At 43.2% G+C, this 24,870-nt stretch overlaps 1 protein-coding gene across 1 annotated transcript in view; it reads right to left on the reverse strand.

The window, feature by feature from the left end:
* The window catches only part of LOC309558408 (uncharacterized protein), a gene marked incomplete at both ends in the record, with an annotated part of 44,242 nt that extends 21,818 nt beyond the window's left edge, over positions 1-22,424 (reverse strand). The window contains 4 exons of the mRNA XM_082261482.1: positions 10,051-10,124; positions 12,649-12,775; positions 16,019-16,380; positions 22,345-22,424. Coding sequence (XP_082117608.1) covers positions 10,051-10,124; positions 12,649-12,775; positions 16,019-16,380; positions 22,345-22,424 — 643 coding nt within the window. The remainder of the gene's footprint in view (positions 1-10,050; positions 10,125-12,648; positions 12,776-16,018; positions 16,381-22,344) is intronic.
* Between the last annotated feature and the right edge of the window lie 2,446 nt (positions 22,425-24,870).

A 24,870-nucleotide genomic window follows, 5' to 3' on the forward strand; every position in this document is an offset into this window, starting at 1 on the left:
GAGGACAGGAATGTAAAGGGGTGGGGGGTGAGGACAGAAATGTAAAGGGGTGGGGGGTGAGGACAGAAATGTAAAGGGGTGGAGGGGTGGGGGGTGAGGACAGAAATGTAAAGGGGTGGGAGGGTGAGGACAGGAATGTAAAGGGGTAGTGGGGTAGGACAGGAATGTAAAGGGGTACTGGGGATGAGGACAGGAATGTAAAGGGGTGGGGGGTGAGGACAGAAATGTAAAGGGGTGGGAGGGTGAAGACAGGAATGTAAAGGGGTGGGGGGTGAGGACAGAAATGTAAAGGGGTGGGAGGGTGAGGACAGGAATGTAAAGGGGTGGGGGGTGAGGACAGAAATGTAAAGGGGTGGGAGGGTGAGGACAGAAATGTAAAGGGGTGGGAGGGTGAAGACAGGAATGTAAAGGGGTGGGGGGTGAGGACAGAAATGTAAAGGGGTGGGAGGGTGAGGACAGGAATGTAAAGGGGTAGTGGGGTAGGACAGGAATGTAAAGGGGTAGTGGGGTAGGACAGGAATGTAAAGGGGTACTGGGGATGAGGACAGGAATGTAAAGGGGTGGGGGGTGAGGACAGAAATGTAAAGGGGTGGGGGTGAAGACAGGAATGTAAAGGGGTGGGGGTGAAGAAAGGAATGTAAAGAGGTGGGGGTGAAGACAGGAATGTAAAGGGGTGGGGGTGAAGAAAGGAATGTAAAGAGGTGGGGGTGAAGACAGGAATGTAAAGGGGTGGGAAGGTGAGGACAGGAATGTAAAGGCGGAACAGAGGTGATATAAAAGGGGGCTAAGGACAGGAATGCAGAGGGGGGCTGAGGACAGAAATGTGAAGGAGGAGGGGCATGATATAAAGGGGCATAAGGATAGGAATGTAAAGGGGGGGGGATATGAAGGTGGGCTGCTGAGGACATATATGTGAAAAGGGGGGGGGGGATATGAGGCTAGCTTTATAACATTGCTACCTGTGTTCTGCATGTAGGCAGTCCATTCATTTCATTTTGTGTAATTGTCAGTATAGTAATTAGGTAGGTCAGTGTAGTGGTCAGGTTGGTTAGTGCAGGAATAAGGTAGGTCAGTGTAGGAATAAGATTGGTCAGGTAGGTCTCTGTAGGTGTCAGTGTAGTGGTCTAGAAGATTTGTGTAGGGGGCGCAAATTACTTACCTTGCCCCGGGCGCTAACAACCCACGCTACGCCACTGCTGAGACCTGAAAGACTCCATCCCTGAATCTCCAAGACTATATGAATGTGCTCAGGTTGGATTCAAGTATTGAATTCCCTGGAAACTAGTTGCTATCGGGATGGTGTGTAGTAAGGTGTCATCGGTTGGAAGCACACAGCTGTGTGCTAATAAAATATATCATTTTTTATAAACATTTTTTCATTTGTGTGATCAAACATAAAAGTGCCTGAAAAGTCCCAATATTCAGGGGAAACAATTTTGTATAGTTCATGAGGGATGTGGCCAGTGGTGTATTTAGGTTTCATGCTGCCCTAGGCCTGACTAAACTTGTGCACCCCCTAATTTACATATGACCCACCCCTTCCTGTAAAGGCCACACCCCTTCCTGTTTCTGAACCGTTCTGTCATCTATAAACCACAGACCACAACCAGTGTATCTGTGCCCATCAGCGTATCCTCATCAGTTCCCATAAGTTCAGCCTCATTACTGCCCATCAGTGCAGCCTTATCAGTGCTGCCTCATTACTGCCCATCAGTGCAGCCTTATCAGTGCTGCCTCATTACTGCCCATCAGTGCAGCATATCAGTGTAGCCCCATCAGTGGCCACCAGTGCAGCCTATCAGTGGACATTAGTGCAGCCTAACATATTTGGACCAAATGTCCTCACCCGCCGGTATTATCATACTGGCAGGTAGAAGTGTGAGTGCTTTATGTGGGTGCCAGACTTATTTGCCTTCTGGTTCCTGCCCTCTGGCCCAATTCGCCTCATAAGACTGGCACTATACTAAAAGTGGGGCGCAAGCTGGCGGAGACCCTTTTTGTGCGGGAGCCAGGAGGAGGCTGGTTCTTTTTTTTTTTTTTTTTGTGCAGGTGCAGCTTTCCTGCTGCCCCCCTGCAAAGTGCCGCCCTAGGCCTGGGCCTTGTTGGCCTAGGCCAAGATACAGCACTGGATGTGGCACAGGCAGAGGTCTAACCACTAGTATTTTGATGGCACTCTGCTCTACAAGACACATGCTTTATTTAAAGTCCCATATACCATTCTATCTCAACTAATCTGCACAGTTACCCCTAAGCATAAATAACTTTTGCAAGTCAGAACTCTCCCCCCCCCCCCCAAAAAAAAAAAAAAAACCCCTCTTCCAGTACTCCTGCCAGCTTGTAGGTAGGCATTTTATATGCAGCGCACCCCCCACCTCACACAAAATCCAATGCGCCCAGAGCACCCGTCCCTCCTGCCCACCCCTTGTCCCAGTCCTGTTCCAACGTAAAAACTGTGTAATTGTAATTTGTTATCGGGGCATAAGGTAATTGGGAGAGGGTTGTGGTTATCGAGGGAGTAAAGATGACCACTCCACCAGTCGTGGGATACAAACCATTAAACATAACTAAAATGTTTAGTACTAATTTCTAATGATAAAGTTTTTTCTAAATTAAAAGTTTGAAAAATTGCTGTGGTCTGTGTGCAGTGTACAGCGGCAGAATTAAAATAACTGCATCATAATGTATGGATTTGCAGTATGTAGTTAATTTGCTTTTCAGTTCTATTTCAGTCCCAGTTTTCCTAAACCAGTATTCCACTTTTGTTGAGAAAAAAACATTCCCCTCTGGGTGATCTCTGTACATTTGCAGGGATTATAACAAACTTTGTTGCAGATTCCTACCTTTTGTTATTCTGAAGAAATCATTGTTTGTTCCTCTGTGCTGAGTGGGTCTAATGGGAGTGGTTTCATAATTATCTATCAGCTGTGGCAGCTGCAGAGCTCTATTGAGGAAATCTGCTGGGCCTGCATCCCTTTAGGCCTCTTCACACAGGCTTTCCGATCAGATCCCTGTCAGTTTTTCAGGCGGACCTGATCAGAGGTTCCATGTACCTCTATGGGGCAGCGGATGTCAGTGGGGACATGTCCACTTACACCTGTTGCTCTCCGATCCGATTCTGTCTGTGAAATCCAGATGGATGGAAACCTTATTTTCCATCCGTCTGGGGGATTGGATTGGATCGGATGAAAACGCACAGGCAGTCCGTTTTAATCCGATCTCCCATAGAGGAGAGTGGGGATCTGACAGCTCTGTCTCTGAAAAGTAAGTGGAGACAGACCTGTCATCTGCCTGCTCAGCGGGGATGGACGGATCAATATCCCACTGAGAAAAACGGAGTCCGCCGGGCGGAAAGCCCGTGTGAAAGGGGCCTTAGACGTGTTCCTATTGGGAGTATCTCACCAAAAAAGACATTTGTGTTGCAGGGATGCCAGAAATCTGACTTGTATCTTAGTGCAGACTTCTGGGAAAATTGGTGAGCCAATCATACAAGCAGGAAATGATGTTTCTGGGGGTGTGGTCAGTATACATTCTGTGTACAGAACACCTCCAGGCGGCCATACTGCATTGCATTTTCTGAAAATTACAACAGCTGCAGATTGAAAAGGAAAGGTAATTTTTAACCACTTAAGCCCCGGAAGATTTTACCCCCTTCCTGACCAGGGGGTATTTTGCGATTCGGCACTGCGTGACTTTAACGGACAATTGCGCGGTCGTGCGACGCTGTACCTAAACAAATTTGACGTCCTTTTTTCCCCACAAACAGAGCTTTCTTTTGGTGGTATTTGATCACCTGTGCGATTTTTTGATCACGCGCTATAAACAAAAAAAGAGCGTCAATTTTGCAAAAATAACAATATTTTTCACATTTTTTTATATGAAATTCCCCCCCAAAAAAAAGTAAAAATCAAATTTTTTTAAAATTTTCGGCCAATTTGTTTTATGCTACATATGTTTGGTAAAAAAAATCGCAAAAAGCGTATTTTGATTGGTTTGCGCAAAAGTTATCGCGTTTACTAACAAAGGGAAAGATTTTTGTCATTTTTGTTGTTTTTTTTTTTAACGCGTAATGGCGGCAATCTGCGATTTTTTTTGCGGTACTGCGACATTGGGGCGGACAGATCGGACCCTTGACTGACATTTGTGACACTTTTGGGGTTACCAGTGACATTTCTACAGTAATCAGTGCTATACATATGCACTGTTACTGTAAAAATACACTGGTTGTGAAGGGGTTAACTTTATTTGGAAGGGAGGGGCTGTGTGTGTCCCTAGGGGCGTGGTTTCTACTGTGATTGGCTGTGGCTTGAGCTGTAAGGACACTGATCAACGGATCTACATACTAGATTCGTTTTATCAGTGTCTTTACAGCGAGGAGAATGACAGGCAGCTTGTTTACCCTACTGGGATGATGTGTTTAATGCTATTTCGCAGGTGGATAAATAGTGGAATCAAACCGCGCTGACTCTAAGATCAAAAAAGCAGCCAGAACTTCAACTAGACATAAGTAGTAGTCAACAAATATAGGTAAATTAAGGGCAGTGCTAAAAATATATATATGCATAAAAACATAAACACCTTCAAATGAGCCCCGGTTCACACTAGGGCGACCTGTGAGGCGACCTGGTCACCTCACAGGTCGCCGCAGGTCGCCTCCCATAGGAAAGCTGCGGACCCGTTCTAATAGGAGCGACACAAGTCGCTCCGACTTAGAAAAAGGGTCCGGAGCTTCTTTGGGGCGACCAGGAGGCGACCGCCATAGACTTCAATGTTATGAAGTCCGTGCCGGCCGCTCCGAGGTCACGGCACGCTGCTCGCACCGCGATCTCGGAGGTCGCCCCTGAAAGTAGCGTCGCTCCTATGTGAACCGGCGCTAAAATGAAGAAAAATATGACACATTAAATCTCATAACCAGAGTTGAAATCCTTGTGAGAAAATGTCCATAAAGAAATGTCCTTATAAGATTGCAGAAAAAAAGTCCCACGTGAAGAAGGTGACTTTTGAAGTAAATACTGGTGACAATAGTGATATAATCCAACACCCATAAGGTAATAAGAATGCGCTCACCAGAAGCAATGGACCCAAAATTCCGTATAGAATATGGGTCATTAAAGCAGATTATGGTAATACGTCCTCTCTCTCAGCATACAGTTGTCCAATGTACATGCCAGAATGGATAGGGTGGTCCGCATTGGAACGCCCGAACTTCCCAACCGATGGTGTGTACATGAAAATGACCAAACGATGCAAACATAGCGTAAAACTGTCTTTAAAATGTATTAAAAAAGAAGAAATACACTTACAAGGTCATCATGTAAGGCAACGCATGTAATGAGGAGATGGCAGAGTGAGGTCACCCCTAGGGACACACTTAGCCCCTCCTTCTCAAATAAAGTTAACCCCTTCCCTGCCAGTGTCATTTTTACAGTAACAGTGCATATGTATAGCACTGATTACTGCAGTAATGTCACTGGTACCCCCAAAACTGTCAAAAATGTCAGTCAAGGGTCCGATCTGTCCGGCAAAAAGTCCCGTAAAAAAAATCACAGATTGCCGCCATTACTCCTTTAAAAAAAAATTACAAAAATGTTTCCCTTTGTTAGTAAACGCGATAACTTTTGTACAAACCAATCAAAATACGCTTTTTGTGATTTTTTTTTTTTACCAAACATATGTAGCAGAAAACAAATTGGCCTAAAATGTTAAAAAATTTAGATTTTTACATTTTTTTGGGGGAATTTCATATAAAAAAATGTGAAAAATATTGTTATTTTTGCAAAAGTGACGCTCTTTTTTGTTTGTAGCACATGATCAAAAAATCGCACAGGTGATCAAATACCACCAAAAGAAAGCTCTGTTTGTGTGAAAAAAAGGACGTCAAATTTGTTTGGATACAGCGTCGCACGACCGCGCAATTGTCCGTTAAAGTCACGCAGTGCCGAATCGCAAAATAGGGCCTGGTCAGGAAGTGGGTAAAATCTTCCGGGGGTTAAGTGGTTAAGAGCACTACTATATTTTAACCTCTGTCATATCCCTGTCTGGTGTGACAGCGTGTATTACAAAAGTATCTTAAGGCTTCTTTCACACGGTCCGCCTCCGCAGGCGGATCCGTGCTGCTCAGCGGGGATCGATCCGCGATCCCCGCTGAGCCGGGCGGATGACAGCTCCGTCTCCGCTTGGAGAGCGGAGAGGGAGGTGTCTCAGCACCCGCTGCCCTCTATGGGGGATCGGAGGAGAGCGGACCCCTTGTCCGCTCTCATCAGATCCGCTCCGCTCCGATTACTGAACGGATGGAAAAATAGGGTTTCCATCCGTCCAGATTTCAGCACAGGATCGGATGCGGATGGCAGCGGGTGTCAGCAGAGGTGTCTCCGCTGACACCCGCTGCCCCATAGAGCTGCATGGAGGATCCGATCAGATCCGCCTAAAAAACTGACAGGCGGATCTGATCGGACCGCCCGTGTGAAAGAGCCGTAATAGTCAGAATCGTTACAGCAGATCCTGTGATGGGGGCTGTTTCTGCAAAAAAACACACAGTGGCAGCTGTTGTGTGTTTAACAGGTTGATTGCAAAGTTAACCACTTAAGGAACAAGCCTATTTCTGACACTTGTTGCTTACTAGATAAAATCTTTTTTTTTGCTAGAAAATTACTTAGAAGAACCCCAAAACATTATATATATATATATATAATTAGCAAAGACTCTGGAGAATAAAATGACGGTCGTTGCAATATTTTATGTCACATGGTATTTGTGTAGCAGTCTTTCAAACACATTTTTTTTCGGACAAAAATACACTTCACTGAATTAAAAAGACTAAACAGGATAGTTACCCCATTTTTTGTATATTGTGAAAGATTTTGTCATGCAGAGTAAATCAATACCTAATATGTTACGTTTCAAAATTGCGCACACTCGTGGAATGGTGACAAACTACGGTACTTAACCACTTAAGCCCCGGAGGATTTGGCTGCTAAAAGACCAGGGGGTATTTTGCGATTCGGCACTGCGTGACTTTAACGGACAATTGCGCAGTCGTGCAACGCTGTACCTAAACGAATTTGACGTCCTTTTTTTCCACAAACAGAGCTTTCTTTTGGTGGTATTTGATCACCTGTGTGATTTTTTGATCATGTGCTATAAACAAAAAAAGAGCGTCAATTTTGCAAAAATAACAATATTTTTCACATTTTTTTATATGAAATTTCCCCCCAAAAAAAAGTAAAAATCAAAATTTTTTAACATTTTCGGCCAATTTGTTTTATGCTACATATGCTTGGTAAAAAAAATCGCAAAAAGCGTATTTTGATTGGTTTGCGCAAAAGTTATTGTGTTTACTAACAAAGGGAAAGATTTTTGTCATTTTTGTTGTTTTTTTTTTTTAACGCGTAATGGCGGCGATCTGCGATTTTTTTTTTTTTTTTTTTTTGCGGTACTGCGACATTGCGGCGGACAGATCGGACCCTTGACTGACATTTTTGACACTTTTGGGGTTACCAGTGACATTACTGCAGTAATCAGTGCTATATATATGCACTGTTACTGTAAAATTACACTGGCAGTGAAGGGGTTAACTTTATTTGAGAGGGAGGGGCTGTGTGTGTCCCTAGGGGCGTGATTCTAACTGTGATTGGCTGTCTGTTGAGCTGTAGTTACACTGATCAACGGTCCTACATAGTAGAACCGAATGATCAGTGTCTCTACACAGGGGAGAATGACAGGCGGCTTGTTTACAGAAGCTGCCTGCCTTTCTCCCTCTCCCCCGCCGATCGCCGAGTGACCGGCGGACATCGGGTCTGCCGGTCATACGCGTGGGGGGGTCAGTGACCGCCGGGGGCGCGCGCTCGCTCCAGAGAGCCTCACAGGCTAGTGACGTTAATTAACGTCACTTTGCCTGTGAGGGGCTGACCGCCGCAGTAAATCTACTGATGGCAGTCGGCAAGTGGTTAAAAATCTCCATAGGCGACGCTTTCAAACTTTTAACAGTTACCAGTTTAGAGTTACAGAGGAGGTCTTTTACTCTCGCTCCTACGAACGAGGCGATACCTCACATGTGTGATTTGAACACTGTTTACATTTGCAGGCACGACTTAAGTATGCGTCTTCTTGGGTGTGCGAGCATACCGGGACTAGGGCACTTTTAAAAAAAATGTTTTCTTTTCCTATTTATTTATTTTTTTTTTTCACTGTCCCTTTAGGCTCGGTTTCCACTAGTGCGACTTGCGGTGCGACTTGACACATGTCAAGTCGCACAGCAAGTCAAAACCCATTGTTTTCAATGGGGCCCGTTTCCACTGCCGCGGCTTCAGTTGCCGCGACCTCAAAAGTAAATCGTGTACTACTTTTGAGCACGACTTCCCTCTATATATGAGGGAAAAGTCTAACTGAAGCCGCGGTTTACTTTTGCTACGAAGTCGTGCTAGAAGTAGCACGACTTCGTAGCCGCACTAGTGGAAACCTAGCCTTAAAGAAAAAAATTTCTTTAATCATTTTATTGCTAAACATCCCTTGTGACAGTAATAGGCAGTGACAGGTACTCTCTATGGCAGGATTGGGGGTCTAAAAGACCCCAAATCCCTCCTTTGCACTTAAAAGTATTCAAAACGCCAAAATCGACATTTTCGAAATACTGTAATTTTTTTTTAAAACTGGCGCCATTGGCAGCCGAGTAAACCGGAAGTGATGTTGTGACATTGTTTCCTGGTTACTACATCAGAGACCTGATCGAAGCCGAATTCGGCTTCCTTCAGGATTCCAACCAGCAGGCAGACATGCCGGCTGGTTGCTAGGGTCTCCCGGTGGGAATTCTTGTGATAACGGCTGAGCGGCTGCTGAGCTACATTGGTTGTTATCAATAGAAAGCCTACTCTAAGAAACGATACCAGGGTGATGCCTCTAGCTGCAGGCATCAGCCCGGTACAACCACTTCTTCAAACTGACGTACAGGTAGGATGGTTTGTGGCAATGGGTTAAAGGACCCCCAGCATCGATCACTCTCACTTTGGTGGCACTTAGATTGTTGTGCTGCAAGCTAAAAACTCTCAGTAAAAGGTGTGCCATTGTCACAATGATTAGTAATGACAAAGATATTACCAAATCAATAAGATGAAAAATTGCTGTGGTTCACAGATGGTGTGAAATGACAGCACCATAAAATGTGTTTTATCCAATTTGGGGCTCTATTTTAGTCCCAGTCTTCTAAAACCAAAAACAAAGGGAGAGGTATAGACAAAACTCTTTCCTTCTGCACTCCTGTGACCCATTTTCAACTGACAGCAGGCTATAGCAAACTGTTGGCTGACATCACAGAGCTGGTCCAGGCATCCTCCCACATGCCTGGACAGACAGCTGGTTTAGTACCCTCCATAGCTCAGCGCTGCAGTGAACATTAGCGGGGCAGAGCAGAGAGCTCTCTGCAGCCTAAAGCCTGAGAATTGAGCAATCAGCGGTGTTTGGTCACCTAATTCTCAGTCTGAGTCAGCGGGGGACAGATAGAGCATCTACCTAGGTGAGTATGTTTTTTTTTTTATTTTGCTGAAAACCATACTTCTCTTTTAATGAAATCCCGTCTCTTTGAAGAACAGTACTATATAGAATTTTAACCTCTGTTATATCCCTGTCTGGCGTGACAGTATGTATTACAGACATTTCTGAAAAATCACTCTTGAACTCAGAAGTTTTTGATTGCTGTGCCACGAGCTGGGAAATCTCGAAGATGGCTGAGGCTGAGATTGCCATTGTCACAATCTTAAGTGATGAAAAAGTTATTGGCAAATCAATAGGCTGATAGCGGAAATGTACAAATTGCTGAGATCCATTGATAGTGTACAGGGATGGGAGCTGAACTGATTAAAAATGACAGCACAAAGAAATGTGAATTTATAATATATATTTTAGTCTCAGTCTTCCTTCTGAAAGGACAAGTCCACTCAAAACTGATAATGGTTTTGGACATAACCAGTTACAGCATTACCGCTACAGTAGCTGTAATCTGATGAGCTTCAGGATTGAGTCTCTGAAGATGGGAAATGTTGGATTATAAACATTCTGTACCTGTTAAATTTCGGCAGTTGGTAAGGAAATTCTTCATCTCTTGCACTTCTGCGGGGGCGACATCCCTCCTCACACTGTAAAAAACACCGATACGATAAACCCCATGGACAGAACTGATACAATATATACAAATTCTGTAAGCTTGCAAAATTAATTTTAGGTCCTTAAAGTGGACCTGGCATCACTCAGATATATTTTTCATGTTAGGTGCAACACACTAAGTAATGTGTTTAATTTTTCCAGTCTTCTAGCTCCACCTCCTGGTAAAAGATGGCTCTCCTCTGGCCAATCACAAATGTTAGCATTAAAGCGATTGTTACATAGTTACATAGTTAGTCAGGTTGAAAAAAGACATCAGTCCATCCAGTTCAACCTATGATGTGTGTGTGTGTTTGCTGTTAACCGTACATTGTATACCCCTGTATGTTGTACATTGTATACCCCTGTATGTTGTGGTCTTTAAGGTGCCCATCTAATAGTTTTTTGAAACTATCGATGCTCCTTGCTGATACGACTGCTTACGGAAGAGAATTCCACATCCTTACCGCTCTTACAGTGAAGAACCCCTTACGTATTTTAAGGTTAAACCGCCTTTCCTCTAGTTTTAGTGAGCGGCCACGTGTCTTATTGTATTCCCTTTCTCTGAATAGTTTGTTCCATATGCTAGGGTTGCCAGTACAATATTTGTACATTGATATCATATCCCCCCTCAATCGTCTCTTCTCCAGAGAGAATAAGTTCAGTGCTTGTAGTCTTTCCTCATAGCTGATGTCCTCCATTCCCCTAATTATTTTTGTTGCCCTTCTCTGGACTTTCTCCAGTTCCAGCACATCCTTCCTGAGGACCGGTGCCCAGAACTGGACAGCATACTCCAGATGTGGCCGGACCAGAGTCTTGTAGAGTGGGAGAATAATCTCTTTATTTCTGGAGTGAATCCCCTTTTTTATACATCCCAGTATTCTGTTTGCTTTGCTTGCAGCGGCTTGGCATTGCATGTCACTGCCAAGCCTGTTGCCTACCAGTACCCCCAGGTCCTTTTCCATCCTAGACTCACCCAGAGGTCCCCCCCCCTCCCCAATGAGTAGCTTGCTTTCTGGTTTCTGGCACCCAGGTGCATTACTTTACATTTTTCAACATTAAACCTCATCTGCCATGTAGTTGCCCACCCCATAATTTTGTTCAGGTCCGCTTGTAAGGTTTCCACATCCTGCCCAGAAGATATTGGCATGCTTAGTTTAGTATCTGCAAATACTGAGATTGTACTAGGTATCCCCTCCTCTAGATCATTTATGAATAAATTAAACAGGATTGGCCCCAGGACAGAACCCTGGGGGACCCCGCTTTCCACACCCACCCAATCTGAGTACTCCCCATTAATCACCACCATTTGCAACCTCCCCTGGAGCCAGTTCTCTATCCAGGTACTCACCTTATGGTCCATACCTATGTACCTTAGTTTGAACAGTAAGCGTTTATGGGGAACGGTGTCAAAGGCCTTTGCGAAGTCCAGGTACACCACATCCACAGGCTTACCTTTATCTAGGTGGCATCTCACTAGATGGTTAATAGATTGGTTTGGCAAGAACGATTTTTCATGAATCCATGCTGATTACTACTAATAATACAGTTTTCATTACTAAAGTCTTGTATGTGGTCCCTTAACATCCCCTCCAAAATCTTGCAGAATACTGATGTTAGGCTGACCGGCCTATAGTTACCCGGGATATATCTCGGCCCCTTTTTAAATATTGGTACCACGTTGGCTTTTTTTCCAATCAGCTGGCACCATACCCATCAGTAAACTATCCTTAAAGATCAAGAATAATGGTCTGGCAATCACCTGGCTGAGCTCTTTAAGAACCCTCGGGTGCAAGCCATCCGGTCCCGGTGATTTATTTATGTTAAGTTTCTCTAGTTTAGTTCTGAGTCTATCTTCTGTTAGCCATGGCGGTATTTCCTGAGGTGTGTTGTTTAGTTCGGCCTTACAAGCTGGTTTAGTGTAGCCCCCCGATTCTTTTGTGAAGACTGAAGAGAAGAAATTATTTAACACTTTCGCCTTTTCCCTGTCCTCTGTGGCCAAAACTCCCTTATTGTTTATTATTGTAAAGTCTTGTTTTTCTTCCTATAAAAATAACAAACATGTCATACTTACCTCACCTGCTCCCTTGTAGTGGATTTGCACAGAGCAGCCCAGATCCTTCTCTTCTTGGGTCCCTCTTCTGGGATCCTGGCCCCTCTCTCCTTTTGAGTGCCCCCACAGCAAGTAGCTTGCTATGGGGGCACCGAGCTGAGTCAGAACTCTCTGTGTCCATTCAGACACGGAGCCCTGACCCGGCCCCTCCCCATCTCTCTCCTAAATGGCTAGCTGACTCTGACAGCAGCCGCAGCCAATGTTTTATTCAATCAGGAATCTCGGACGGCTGGGACATCGCTGGACAGAGATGGACCTCAGGTAAGTATTAGGGGGTGCTGGGGAGGCTGCTACACACATATGGCTTTTTTGTCTTAATGCATAGAATGCATTAAGATAAAAAACCTTCTGACTTTACAACACCTTTAATAAAATGAACACAATTTTTAAAACTTTGCTCTGCTTACCTGTAAACGAATATCGGCACAATAATATCTGTGAAAGTTGGCTCCACTTCTGAGACTTCCAAACGGGTCAGCATTTCCTCAAACCCCTGTGTCCACTCAACTTTCATATCAAGAGGGATAAAATTTCCTGAAGAACCCCAAAAAAAAAGGAAAAACAATGTTTACACCGGTGATTTGACTGTTAAAGCCAGAGAGAGAAGATTCAGGTAACATTAATGCTTGTAAATAATTGGTGCTGGCACCAGAAGGTTCAAAAGCAAAGCAATAACTTTATTAGGCTTCAGCTTCTTGACTTGAGATTGGTGATACAGGAACAGAGGAAGGAACAATGCACAGATCTAACTGGCAGAACTACTACACGAATACAAGTATAGGCAGCCATTACTCTCCTACTTTTTCAATAGGTTCACATGTGCAGGTCAGGAATGCATGAATAGTCACTTGGATTCCTGACAACACAGAAATGCTCCATTCTTTAGCAGATGTGGAGGGTGCCACTAATTCATAATGGCACCCCCATGCATCAGAACCCACACATGGTACCATAGAGCAAATTTTTGAAGAATGGTTGGGGACTTTTTTCATTAAGTTTATTTGGAAGACTCACCTTTGGGGACCTGTAGAGAGGATAATGGAAGAGCTGGGCAGTCATCCTACGTTTGTGTTGAACATGCACTATGTATAATACAAAGAAAGTTGGGTCTACAAGAGTGGAGTTGGAAGGTTGTGATGTAAAGCACTGTTCATTATGCTTCTGTCACAGCAAAACATTAAAAGACCGAATGTGGGAGCATTTTTTATTTCTGGAGAAGGACCTCAGGCCAGGAATGCGAGTGACTTAAAATAGTGGAGTTTTCTCCTTTTACAGGTGTGTGTACCATATGCCAGTCTTGGCCGATATTAGGAGGGGCCCCTGGCCAGCATAGTCATTGCTGGTGACAAATTAGGGGCCTGCTTATAGGAGGATTCACCTTCACTATTAGTCCTGATGTGCATCGTCTTAAAAGTAAATGGAAATACACCATATTTGAGTTTTCACTTCAACAGGAGGTGAGAGGAAATCCTCTGGTGTTTTGGAGGCAATTATTGAAAACAGCCTTTTCAATCTTTTTACCATGGAGAAGCCCTTGAAAAGAACTTTAGGTCTTAGGGTACCCACGCTACTAATTATTTATTTTTTAACAGCTTTAAGACCGGAAGGATTTGCCCCCTTAATGACCAGGCCCTATTTATGCGATTCGGCACTGCATTACTTTAACCTCCCTGGCGGTATGATTGTTTCCGATTTTAGGTGCTGAAAGCGGTACAATTATTTTGCATGTAATTGTAAAGGACGAGCAGCCCAAACCAACTATTTACATATGATTTCTTTTTTACTGTGTGTTCTTCTTTATAACATCTCGGGTATGATAAAGTTTGAAACACAAAATCATAAATTATAATATAATAAATAACTACAAATAAGTTAAAGTATATATATATATATATATATATATATATATATATATACATATATATGTATATACAGTGCTTTGTGAAATTATTCGGCCCCCTTGAACTTTTCGACCTTTTGCCACATTTCAGGCTTCAAACATGAAGATATAAAACTGTAATTTTTTGTGAAGAATCAACAAGTGGAACACACTCATGAAGTGGAACGAAATTTATTGGATATTTCAAAAATTTCAAACTGAAAAATTGGGCGTGCAAAATTATTCAGCCCCTTCACTTTCAGTGCAGCAAACTCTCTCCAGAAGTTCAGTGAGGATCTCTGAATGATCCAATGTTGACCTAAATGACTAATGATGATAAATAGAATCCACCTGTGTGTAATCAAGTCTCCGTATAAATGCACCTGCACTGTGATAGTCTCAGAGGTCCGTTCAAAGCGCAGAGAGCATCATGAAGAACAAGGAACACACCAGGCAGGTCCGAGATACTGTTGTGGAGAAGTTTAAAGCCGGATTTGGATACAAAAAGATTTCCCAAGCTTTAAACATCCCAAGGAGCACTGTGCAAGCGATAATATTGAAATGGAAGGAGTATCAGACCACTGCAAATCTACGAAGACCTGGCCGTCCCTCTAAACTTTCAGCTCATACAAGGAGAAGACTGATCAGAGATGCAGCCAAGAGGCCCATGATCACTCTGGATGAACTGCAGAGATCTACAGCTGAGGTGGGAGACTCTGTCCATAGGACAACAATCAGTCGTATACTGCACAAATCTAGCCTTTATGGAAGAGTGGCAAGAAGAAAGCCATTTCTTAAAGATATCCATAAAAAGTGTCGTTTAAAGTTTGCCACAAGCCACCTGGGAGACACCAAACATGTGGAAGAAGGTGCTCTGCTCAGATGAAACCAAAATCAAACTTTTTGGCAACAATGCAAAACGTTATGTTTGGCGTAAAAGCAACACAGCTCATCACCCTGAACACACCATCCCCCACTGTCAAACATGGTGGTGGCAGCATCATGGTTTGGGCCTGCTTTTCTTCAGCAGGGACAGGGAAGATGGTTAAAATTGATGGGAAGATGGATGGAGCCAAATACAGGACCATTCTGGAAGAAAACCTGATGGAGTCTGCAAAAGACCTGAGACTGGGACGGAGATTTGTCTTCCAACAAGACAATGATCCAAAACATAAAGCAAAATCTACAATGGAATGGTTCACAAATAAACATATCCAGGTGTTAGAATGGCCAAGTCAAAGTCCAGACCTGAATCCAATCGAGAATCTGTGGAAAGAACTGAAAACTGCTGTTCACAAACGCTCTCCATCCAACCTCACTGAGCTCGAGCTATTTTGCAAGGAGGAATGGGCAAAAATTTCAGTCTCCACATGTGCAAAACTGATAGAGACATACCCCAAGCGACTTACAGCTGTAATCGCAGCAAAAGGTTTCGCTACAAAGTATTAACTTAAGGGGGCTGAATAATTTTGCACGCCCAATTTTTCCGTTTTTTATTTGTTAAAAAAGTCCATTCTATTATATTATATTTGATTCTATTTTTTTTTTTTTTTCTATTTTTTCTGTTCTGTTTTACTCTGTTCTGTTTTTTCCAATAATATTCCTTTATTTTCTATTCTATTTTATTATATTCTTGTTTTCAAATTTGATTCAAATTTTGGCCAAATGTAGTTTTGTTATTTCAGATTTGTTTAAAATGTGTTACTATTGTAATTTGGAAATTCAGATACATCCGATTTTTCGAATAATGAAAGCTGTGTCCGAATTTTGATTCGTAATGAAACAAAAAACACATGTCTATCAGTGACTCCAAAAACTTAAATGGCAGCAAGAAAGCCAGGAAACTAGCAGTTTTATTGGAGAGGCCGCTGCAGGTTGGAAATATGTATGTAACTCACCCAGTTGGGCGTAGATCTCTCCAATCTCAAAGCCGTTGAGTGTGGAGAATCCTCTGTTGTCCACAATGGTGATGGTTGGGGTTAGTGGGTAAGACTTCCTCTCCATGGTGAGCCCACCTTGTTCTGCCCCAGACTTGGCAACCACAGTGAAGGGCTGCTTCCTGTCCTGAAGCACATGTATACAAGAATTAATAAGGGAGGATTTTCCATGTCCCAGGTAGCCACACAGCTGGAGAAGAATTCGGTTGTAGCCTTGGTTGCCCTCAGGGCAGTCATTGAGGCTGTAGGAGATGATGTATTCCTTCAGCTCATCAGTTTTGCTCTTTGATCTCGTTTTCAGGACTGAAGAACTATGCTTCACACTGGAACAAATATGGAGAATTGTTACTAAGATGAAACTGAAAGAAACTTCTACGAAACTTCATCAGGGCTATGGAGGGGTAGTGTAGAGGTGACTAAAAGTGACACATACCCTAAGGACTGAGGGACTAAGATAATAGGATGAGAATGTTCAGTGACTTCACTACACTAAAACACACGTGTGTTAAACCCAAGAACAAAAATGTCAATATTTATTGGCACCCCCACAAATCTGCTAAAGGACAGCACTGTGTTATATGCAGTATTAATGCAATATAAAGTACCAGTGCTATGTGCAGTACTATATCTTCTACTATATACAGTATCTGTGATATATACAGTACTATATCCTGTGCTATATACAGTATCAGGGCTATATCCTGTGCTAAATAAAGTACCATATCTTGTTCTTTATACAGTATCAGTGCTATATACAGTACTATATCCTGTGTTATATACAGTATCAGGGCTATATACAGTACTATATCCTGTGCTATATACAGTATCAGGGCTATATACAGTACTATATCCTGTGCTATATACAGTATCAGTGCTATAAACAGCACTATATCCTGTGCTATATACAGTATCAGTGCTATATACAGTACTATATCCTGTGCTATATACAGTATCAGGGCTATATACAGTACTATATCCTGTACTATATACAGTATCAGGGCTATATACAGTACTATATCCTGTGTTATATACAGTATCAGGGTTATAAACAGTACTATATCCTGTACTATATACAGTATCAGGGCTATATACAGTACTATATCCTGTGCTGTATACAGTGTCAGGGCTAAATAAAGTACTATATCCTGTACTATATACAGTATCAGGGCTAAATAAAGTACTATATCCTGTGCTATATACATTTCAGTGCTATATACAGTACTATATCCTGTGCTATGTGAAGAATGAGGGCTATATACAGTACTATATCCTGTGCTATATACAGTATCAGTGCTATATGCAGTACTATATCCTGTGCTATATACGGTATCAGGGCTATATACAGTACTATATCCTGTGCTATATACGGTATCAGGGCTATATACAGTACTATATCCTGTGCTATATACAGTATCAGGGCTATATACAGTACTATATCCTGTGCTATATACAGTATCAGGTCTAAATTAAGTACTATATCCTGTGCTATATACAGTATCAGGGCTATAAACAGTACTATATCCTGTACTATATACAGTATCAGGGCTATATACAGTACTATATCCTGTGCTATATACAGTGTCAGGGCTAAATAAAGTACTATATCCTGTACTATATACGGTATCAGGGCTATATACAGTACTATATCCTGTGCTATATACAGTGTCAGGGCTAAATAAAGTGCTATATCCTGTGCTATATAAATTTCAGTGCTATATACAGTACTATATCCTGTGCTATGTGAAGAATGAGGGCTATATACAGTACTATATCCTGTGCTATATACAGTACTATATCATGTGCTATATACAGTATCTGTGCTATATACAGTACTATATCCTGTGCTTTACACTGTATCTGTGCTATACACAGTACTATATTCTGTGCTATACACTGTATCTGTGCTATATACAGTACTAGAGATGGGCTGAACACCCCCCTGTTCGGTTCGTACCGGAACTGTCGAATATATAAAAAGTTCTGACCCTATTAAAGTCTATGGGACCCGAAATTTAAAAAATCAAAAGTTCCCATTTTTAAGGCCTATATGCAAGTTATTGGGCATAAAAAGGATATGGGGGCCTGGGTACTGCCCTGGGGGACATGTACCAATGCAAACAAACTTTTAATGAGGCTTAAAGTGAAACAATAAAAATAAAAAATCTCTTCAATATAGTGCCTGGAGGGTCCCCTGAACGTGCCTGTAAAGTGGAGCATAAGTACATTGCATAGAACCTTCTGCAGCAAAACCGACGTTTCTAAAGAAAAAAAATGATATTTAAATTGCTGGAAAAACAATACCTATGCTGGCAATAGAAAGATATTAAAAAAACTGCGTGGTGACCCCCCCCCTCCCCCCAATCCATAACAGGCCTTTCGGGTCTAGTATGGATTTTAAGGGAAACCCCACGCCAATATTTTTTTTTTTTTAAACAGCGTGGGGTCCCCCCGATATTCATACTAGACCCTTATTGCTCCCCCCAACCCCCCACCTCCTGAACCATACCAGGCCACATGATCTCAACATGGGGGGAGCTTTGAGGAGGTGGTGCTTTAAGTAAACCCAAATGCCACCATCTACAGTACACCTAAACACCACAGTCTACAGTATACCCAAACACTACCATCTACAGTATATCCAAACACCACCATCTACAGTACACCCAAATGCCACCATCTACAGTATACCCAAACACCACAGTCTACAGTACACCCAAACACTACCATCTACAGTATATCCAAACACCACCATCTACAGTACACCCAAACACTACCATCTACAGTATACCCAAACACTACCATCTACAGTACACCCAAACACTACCATCTACAGTATACCCAAACACTACCATCTACAGTATATCCAAACACCACCATCTACAGTATAGCCAAACACCACCATCTACAGTGTACCCAAACACCACCATCTACAGTACACCCAAACACCACCATCTACAGTATAGCCAAACACCACCATCTACAGTACACCCAAACACCACCATCTACAGTACACCCAAACGCCACCGTCTACAGTATACCCAAACGCCACAGTCTACAGTACACCCAAATGCCACAGTCTGCAGTACACCCAAACACCACCATCTACAGTATACCCAAACATCCTCATCTACAGTACACCCAAATGCCACAATCTACAGTATACCCAAACACCACTGTCTACAGTATACCCAAACATCCTCATCTACAGTACACCCAAACACCACAGTCTACAGTACACCCAAATGCCACAGTCTACAGTGCACCCAAACACCACCATCTACAGTACACCCAAACGCCACCGTTTACAGTACACCAAAACAATATAGTCCACAATACCCTCAAACACCACAGTCTACAGTACACCTAAGCACCACTCTTCTATACAGCTCTTGTCATTTTGAAACTTAAAAAGGAGGATAAGCTTTGCAGCTATAAGGAGGCATGAGCAGAGCATGTTTGCCATATCTTTCAGGCGATGGGTGTGTTATACAGCCTGAGCATGCGGAGGAGGTGGTGATGTGGCTAACTAAGCCTTCATCATCCTCCTCCTTTGTCACCCAGGTACAGACTAGCTCGCTTTCCACCACAGCTGCCATTGCACCCTATTCTGCCTTCTCATCTACAGATACTCCTGCCATTGCCCTGCAAACTGTAAATGAGAAAATTGCTGAATTATATGAGCATAGCATGAGCCATTTGCTGCAGGAGGATGCATGGCAATTAATGGGATCTGAGGTTAAAGCTGTGTTAAACCCAAATCCAAAATTGGAATTTATTGCAGCTTACCTATCCTTGGGTTCTGATGGCTGCATTGGATTTCTTCTTCTAGGTTTTCCCCCTCAGTTTTCACCTAATGATTTGACCAGTAGCACACCTCCTGTATTAGAGTGCCTACACTCTGGATGAATGAGCAACCTTTGGACTATTGTAAATCGGAGGGAGGGGGAGTGTTAGATAAACTAGCAGATTTAGATTTGCTAACAACCTGAAACGAAACTCCAACTCATACTTTATAATCAGTTACAGCAAACAGGTTATTTTTTTTTCCCTGATCATTGTCCCATTCCTCTAATTCCTACATTTGAAGGACAGCTTGTTCTGACTTACTAGCTGGATTACCAGGTAAAAATAAAGGAAAGAAAGCCTAAAAAAAAAAAATGAATACGCCCAAAACATCTAAGGATTGGGAGGCTGCGTTATAATTAGGGATGATCGAACTTTTCAAAAGTTCGGTTCGACCAGAACACCCGAACTTCCCGAAAGTTCGGCCCGGATTTCAGAACCCCATTAAAATCAATGGGACCCGAACTTCGGTAATCAAAAAACACAATTTTGAAGCCCTAAAACCCAATAAATGCCCCTAAAAAGTGCCAAGGGTTCTGGGTCATGCCCCAGGGACTATTAATCATACAAAAAAAAGTTCTTAAAAATTTTCATAGAGAGCCAATTATTAAAAAAATTATTGAAAAAAAAAAAGAGATTTCTTTGGATTTAGTGTCTGGGGGGTCTAAAAAGCGTACCTGTGAAGTTTCAACTCTGTAGCATGTCCAGAACCAGAAAAAAAAAAAGGTTGTTTGTATTAGAATTAATATAGAACAGGTTAGTAGCTTCGCTACTTTTACACCCAGCTTTTTGATACTGGCGTTTTATTGGGCTTTTTTGACATTTTTGGAGTCAGGCATGACATCAGAACTTCTGTGTAGGGGTATATATACACACACACACATGTATGTATATATACACATACACATAAATAGGTGTGAAAGTAGCAGAAACCTATGCTTGCGCTAATGAAATAATTAACAGGTATATGTCTCCGCTCCTATAACGCCTATATGTGTGTATGTGTATAAATACATATCAGTGTGTATGTATATATACCCCTATACAGAAGTTCAGATGTTATGCCTGCCTCCAAAGACGCCCAAAAAATGCCCAAAAAAAACCGCCTGCGCCAGAAATAAACCAAAAACCCCTGGTGTGTTTTTGCAGCAGGCGTTTTTTTTGGGCATTTCTTGGGGGTCTTTGGAGGCAGGCATAACATCTGAAATTCTGTATAGGGGTATATATACACACACACGTATATGTATATATACATATACACATATATATAGGTGTTATAGGAGCGGAGCCATATGCCTGTTAATTATTTCAATAGCGCAAGCATAGGTTTCTGCTATTTTCACACCTATATATGTGTATGTGTATATATACATACATGTGTGTGTGTGTGTGTGTGTATATATACCCCTATACAGAAGTTCAGATGTCATGCCTGACTCCAAACATGTCCTCAAAAAAGCCCTATAAACGCCTGCTACAAAAAGCAGGGTGACAGGGGAGAAGCCACTATCCTGTTCTGTAAGTGTTCTAAGAGAAACAATCATTTCTCTATAGCGGTCACCCTGACATGGAAGGGTTTTGTCACCCTGCCATAGCAGTCAGAGTCAGTTCACCCTACACTACACTACGGTCACCCTGACACTTAACACTTTCCCTACAGAAACTAGATTATTAAATCTAACTATAGTGGAAAATAGTACCCTAACTACACTAGATATCCCTTTCCTCACACTAATAATTGCTAAATGACACTTTGAGAGCAGAAGTAACAGAACTGCTTCCACTCTCTTCCACATCCCTGTATTAAAATGCTAGAGATTTGGTGGGGCTATCTTATATACTGGGGGGCGTATTCACTAATGTTTGGCCTCTGGACCCCTAGTCACTCCAATCACATTCCTAGCATTCTCCTGCCCCCTCAATTGGCTTTTACTGATGGTTCTGATCCAATCACGGGCTTTTAAAGCCCAGTTCCTCTCCCATTGCGTTTTGGTCGGTTCTGGTTGCCGAATTCCGAACTTTTTCAGCAAAAAGTTCGGAATTCGGCCGAATTTCGAACAGTCAATGTTCGGGTCGAACCGATGGTCGACCCGAACCGTTCGATCGTCCTTAGTTATAATAAGTAATTGCTTTTGGGTTTAATACCGCTTTAAGGAGGAGAGTAACAGGAGCCTAAATGGCGGGAACACCCGGCATGGAAAATCAGTTGGCAGTGATGTTCCCGCAGCTGGTGCCTACTGCCAAGTTGGCTTCAGTAATTAAGAGGGAGGTGATGATGATAAGGTCTCTGACCATACCTGGGTCACCAATAGATCAAAGGAGGGTAGAAGGGCAAAAGCATAACCCCAGTGAGGCAGGATGTCATCCAGGAGCAGCTCACAGAGTGACGGGAGAATCCACAGTGTTCTACTGGATGGCAGAGGGCATGGCTCCCCAGAGCTCACCTGTGTGGGCCTTTTTTAACACATGTGCAGCAGGTCACACTCTTGTTAGTTGCAGTCTCTGTTTCCAGAATAACAAGCATGGCAATACTGTGTCATCGGTCATTTGGGTACAACATGTATGATGAGACATGTGATGATGCAACTAAGTGGGAACAGCACCAGAATTATCGTCATCAGGAATGAATCCTCCTCCTTCCTCCAGTTTCTCTCTTTCCACCTTGCAGCATAATAATAAACAATAACACACACAGCCCAAGTGTGATGAAAGAATTTGTATTGAAATGATGCAAAGACAGTATGCAATGTACCCAGAGGATAGACAACCCAGCTGGGAACACTCAAAGATCCAGCAGTGTGTAGAGAGCAGGTTTACAAAAAAAGGTTTATAAACAAAAACAGAGCTGGCCGGCTAAACACAGCACCCGTCCTTCTGGGATCTCTCACACGTGGTGATGTCAGCACATCACAAAATCGTGCCAGATCTGTTTTTACACCTGATATCACTATCACGTTGTAAGTGCAATATTTTTCTCTCTTAATAAATTAACATATGTTATCACACTATGGCGTACTTCTCATTATATTTTTGGAGATTAATACCGTTTGACAAGCTTCCTATCATCTGGAGGATCACAGAGGAGAGGTCCCTTTGACACCAAAGCTTATTATATCCCCAGTGTTGTTGACCCTTGTGGCCCCCCCTCTCTCTGGTAAGCAGGTTTTTCATGTGGTGGCGGACACGATTTTTGGTGGTGGAAGTTTACTTGCTCACTATATCAACCCAATTCAATATTCCATGGTTGGACTTTCAATTTTCTCAAAAAAACCTTCTGACTTTACAACCCCTTTTACCACTTCAAGCTCCAGAAGGTTTTACCCCCTCAATGACCAGACCATTTTTTGGGATTCGGCACTGCGTTACTTTAATGAATAATTGCGCGGTCGTGCGACGCTGTACCCAAATACAATTGATGTCCTTTTTTTCCCCACAAAAAGAGCTTTCCTGACAGACTCCATGGCAGCCTACGTGTGGGTTAGTCCTGCCTCCTCCTACCTCATTGGACCTCACTCCCATAAATTTTATTCTGCCCCAGAGACCATGTTCCTTTTTTGTCCTCCTCCTGTTGGATGGATATCAAGTCTTACCTCATGAAGATTTTCGGTCTATTTCCTGGTGATTTACACGATTGATTCCAGGCTGAATTCCTGAAGAGTCCAGTACGCCCTAGCTACTAGCGGGGTAGGACACGGGTGTGCAATCCCATGCATTGGAGAAGCATAAAGCCTGGACACTGGCAGGCAAGCTAAATACGGCCAATCGTCCTGGCTACTAGCAGGAGGCCAATTAATACAACCCGAATTGATGCGCTGGAAGTTTTCGTGTCCCAGGTCTGACCGTGGTTCGGAGCGTGCTTGGTAATGTATGGCAGCCGTTTTTTGTATTTGTATTTAGTCTTTGCTGTGTTTTGGAACGCAGGTGCGTTCCATCCTGCGGCCTCGGCTTTTCCTGTGTCCCAGCGCAGCTTCCGGGTCACCGCTGGGTGTCTGGGGGCGGCGCCGGCGCAGTGGAGTGGCTGTTCCATGCTCGCACATGCGCAGGAATGCTGTCTGTTACGGGGGGGGGGGGGCGGTGACATCATCATCTGGCAGCAGATTTAAACTGCTGTCACAGCGGATCACATTGGGATTGTACTGCGGGCATATGGGGCGGCTTCCCTGTGTCTGATCGGTCTCTGCTAGTGGTAAGCTTAATCCTGCCGGATGTCTTTGTGCAGTCTGGTGTGTGCAGCACTTCCTTAAACTTGTGTTTATTACCGTCTTCCTGTTAAGAGCAGTATGGATACTGCCCCCCAGTGGACAACCCTTACTCTACAGGTAAGAGTGGCTCTTTTTACCTATCCCTGTACGGTTCGGGTTTAGGGCAGTAGGGGTAATCCTTCCCTTTCTCTTAGCCCTTCTAGGTTTGATAAACAACCTAAAGCACGCAAAGATAAGGACCTTACCAGGTCACAACGTCATCACACATCTCCTGGCACTAGTCGCCACAAGTCTTTTACCAAATATCACAAGGAAGGCTCCACTGTTGCATCAGCACAAAGACACCCTGATAGAAGATCTTGCTGGGGCTGTGGAGCATGTGTTTCTGATGGCAAATCACTATGCGATGCGTGTTTTGCCCAAGCCTCTAGAGAAAGGGGGAATGATAACCAGCAGGTAGAATCCCTGGTTAGACGGGTGAAAGAAGATTCGACACTGACCTTAAGAAGATTTATGTCTCTGCTGGAATGGCTTGTAAGCCAGCCCTAGCCATTGCGGCTTTGTCCAAGGCCATGGAGGCCTGGACAATAGAGGTGGATTCGGATCTAAGGTCCGTATCAGAAGAAGTAGCCAGAGCTTCAGCAGTGAATGAGCTCAGACTGGCGTCTTCTTTTCTGGGGGAGGCTTCCCTATATATTATTCATCTGGTGGCGCGGGTCATGCTCTCTTCAGTGACAGCTAAACGGGCCCTATGGCTGCGCCCTGGCT

This window comes from Pelophylax lessonae (assembly GCF_965119305.1).
Source record: "Pelophylax lessonae genome assembly, chromosome: 6".
NCBI lineage: Eukaryota > Metazoa > Chordata > Amphibia > Anura > Ranidae > Pelophylax > Pelophylax lessonae.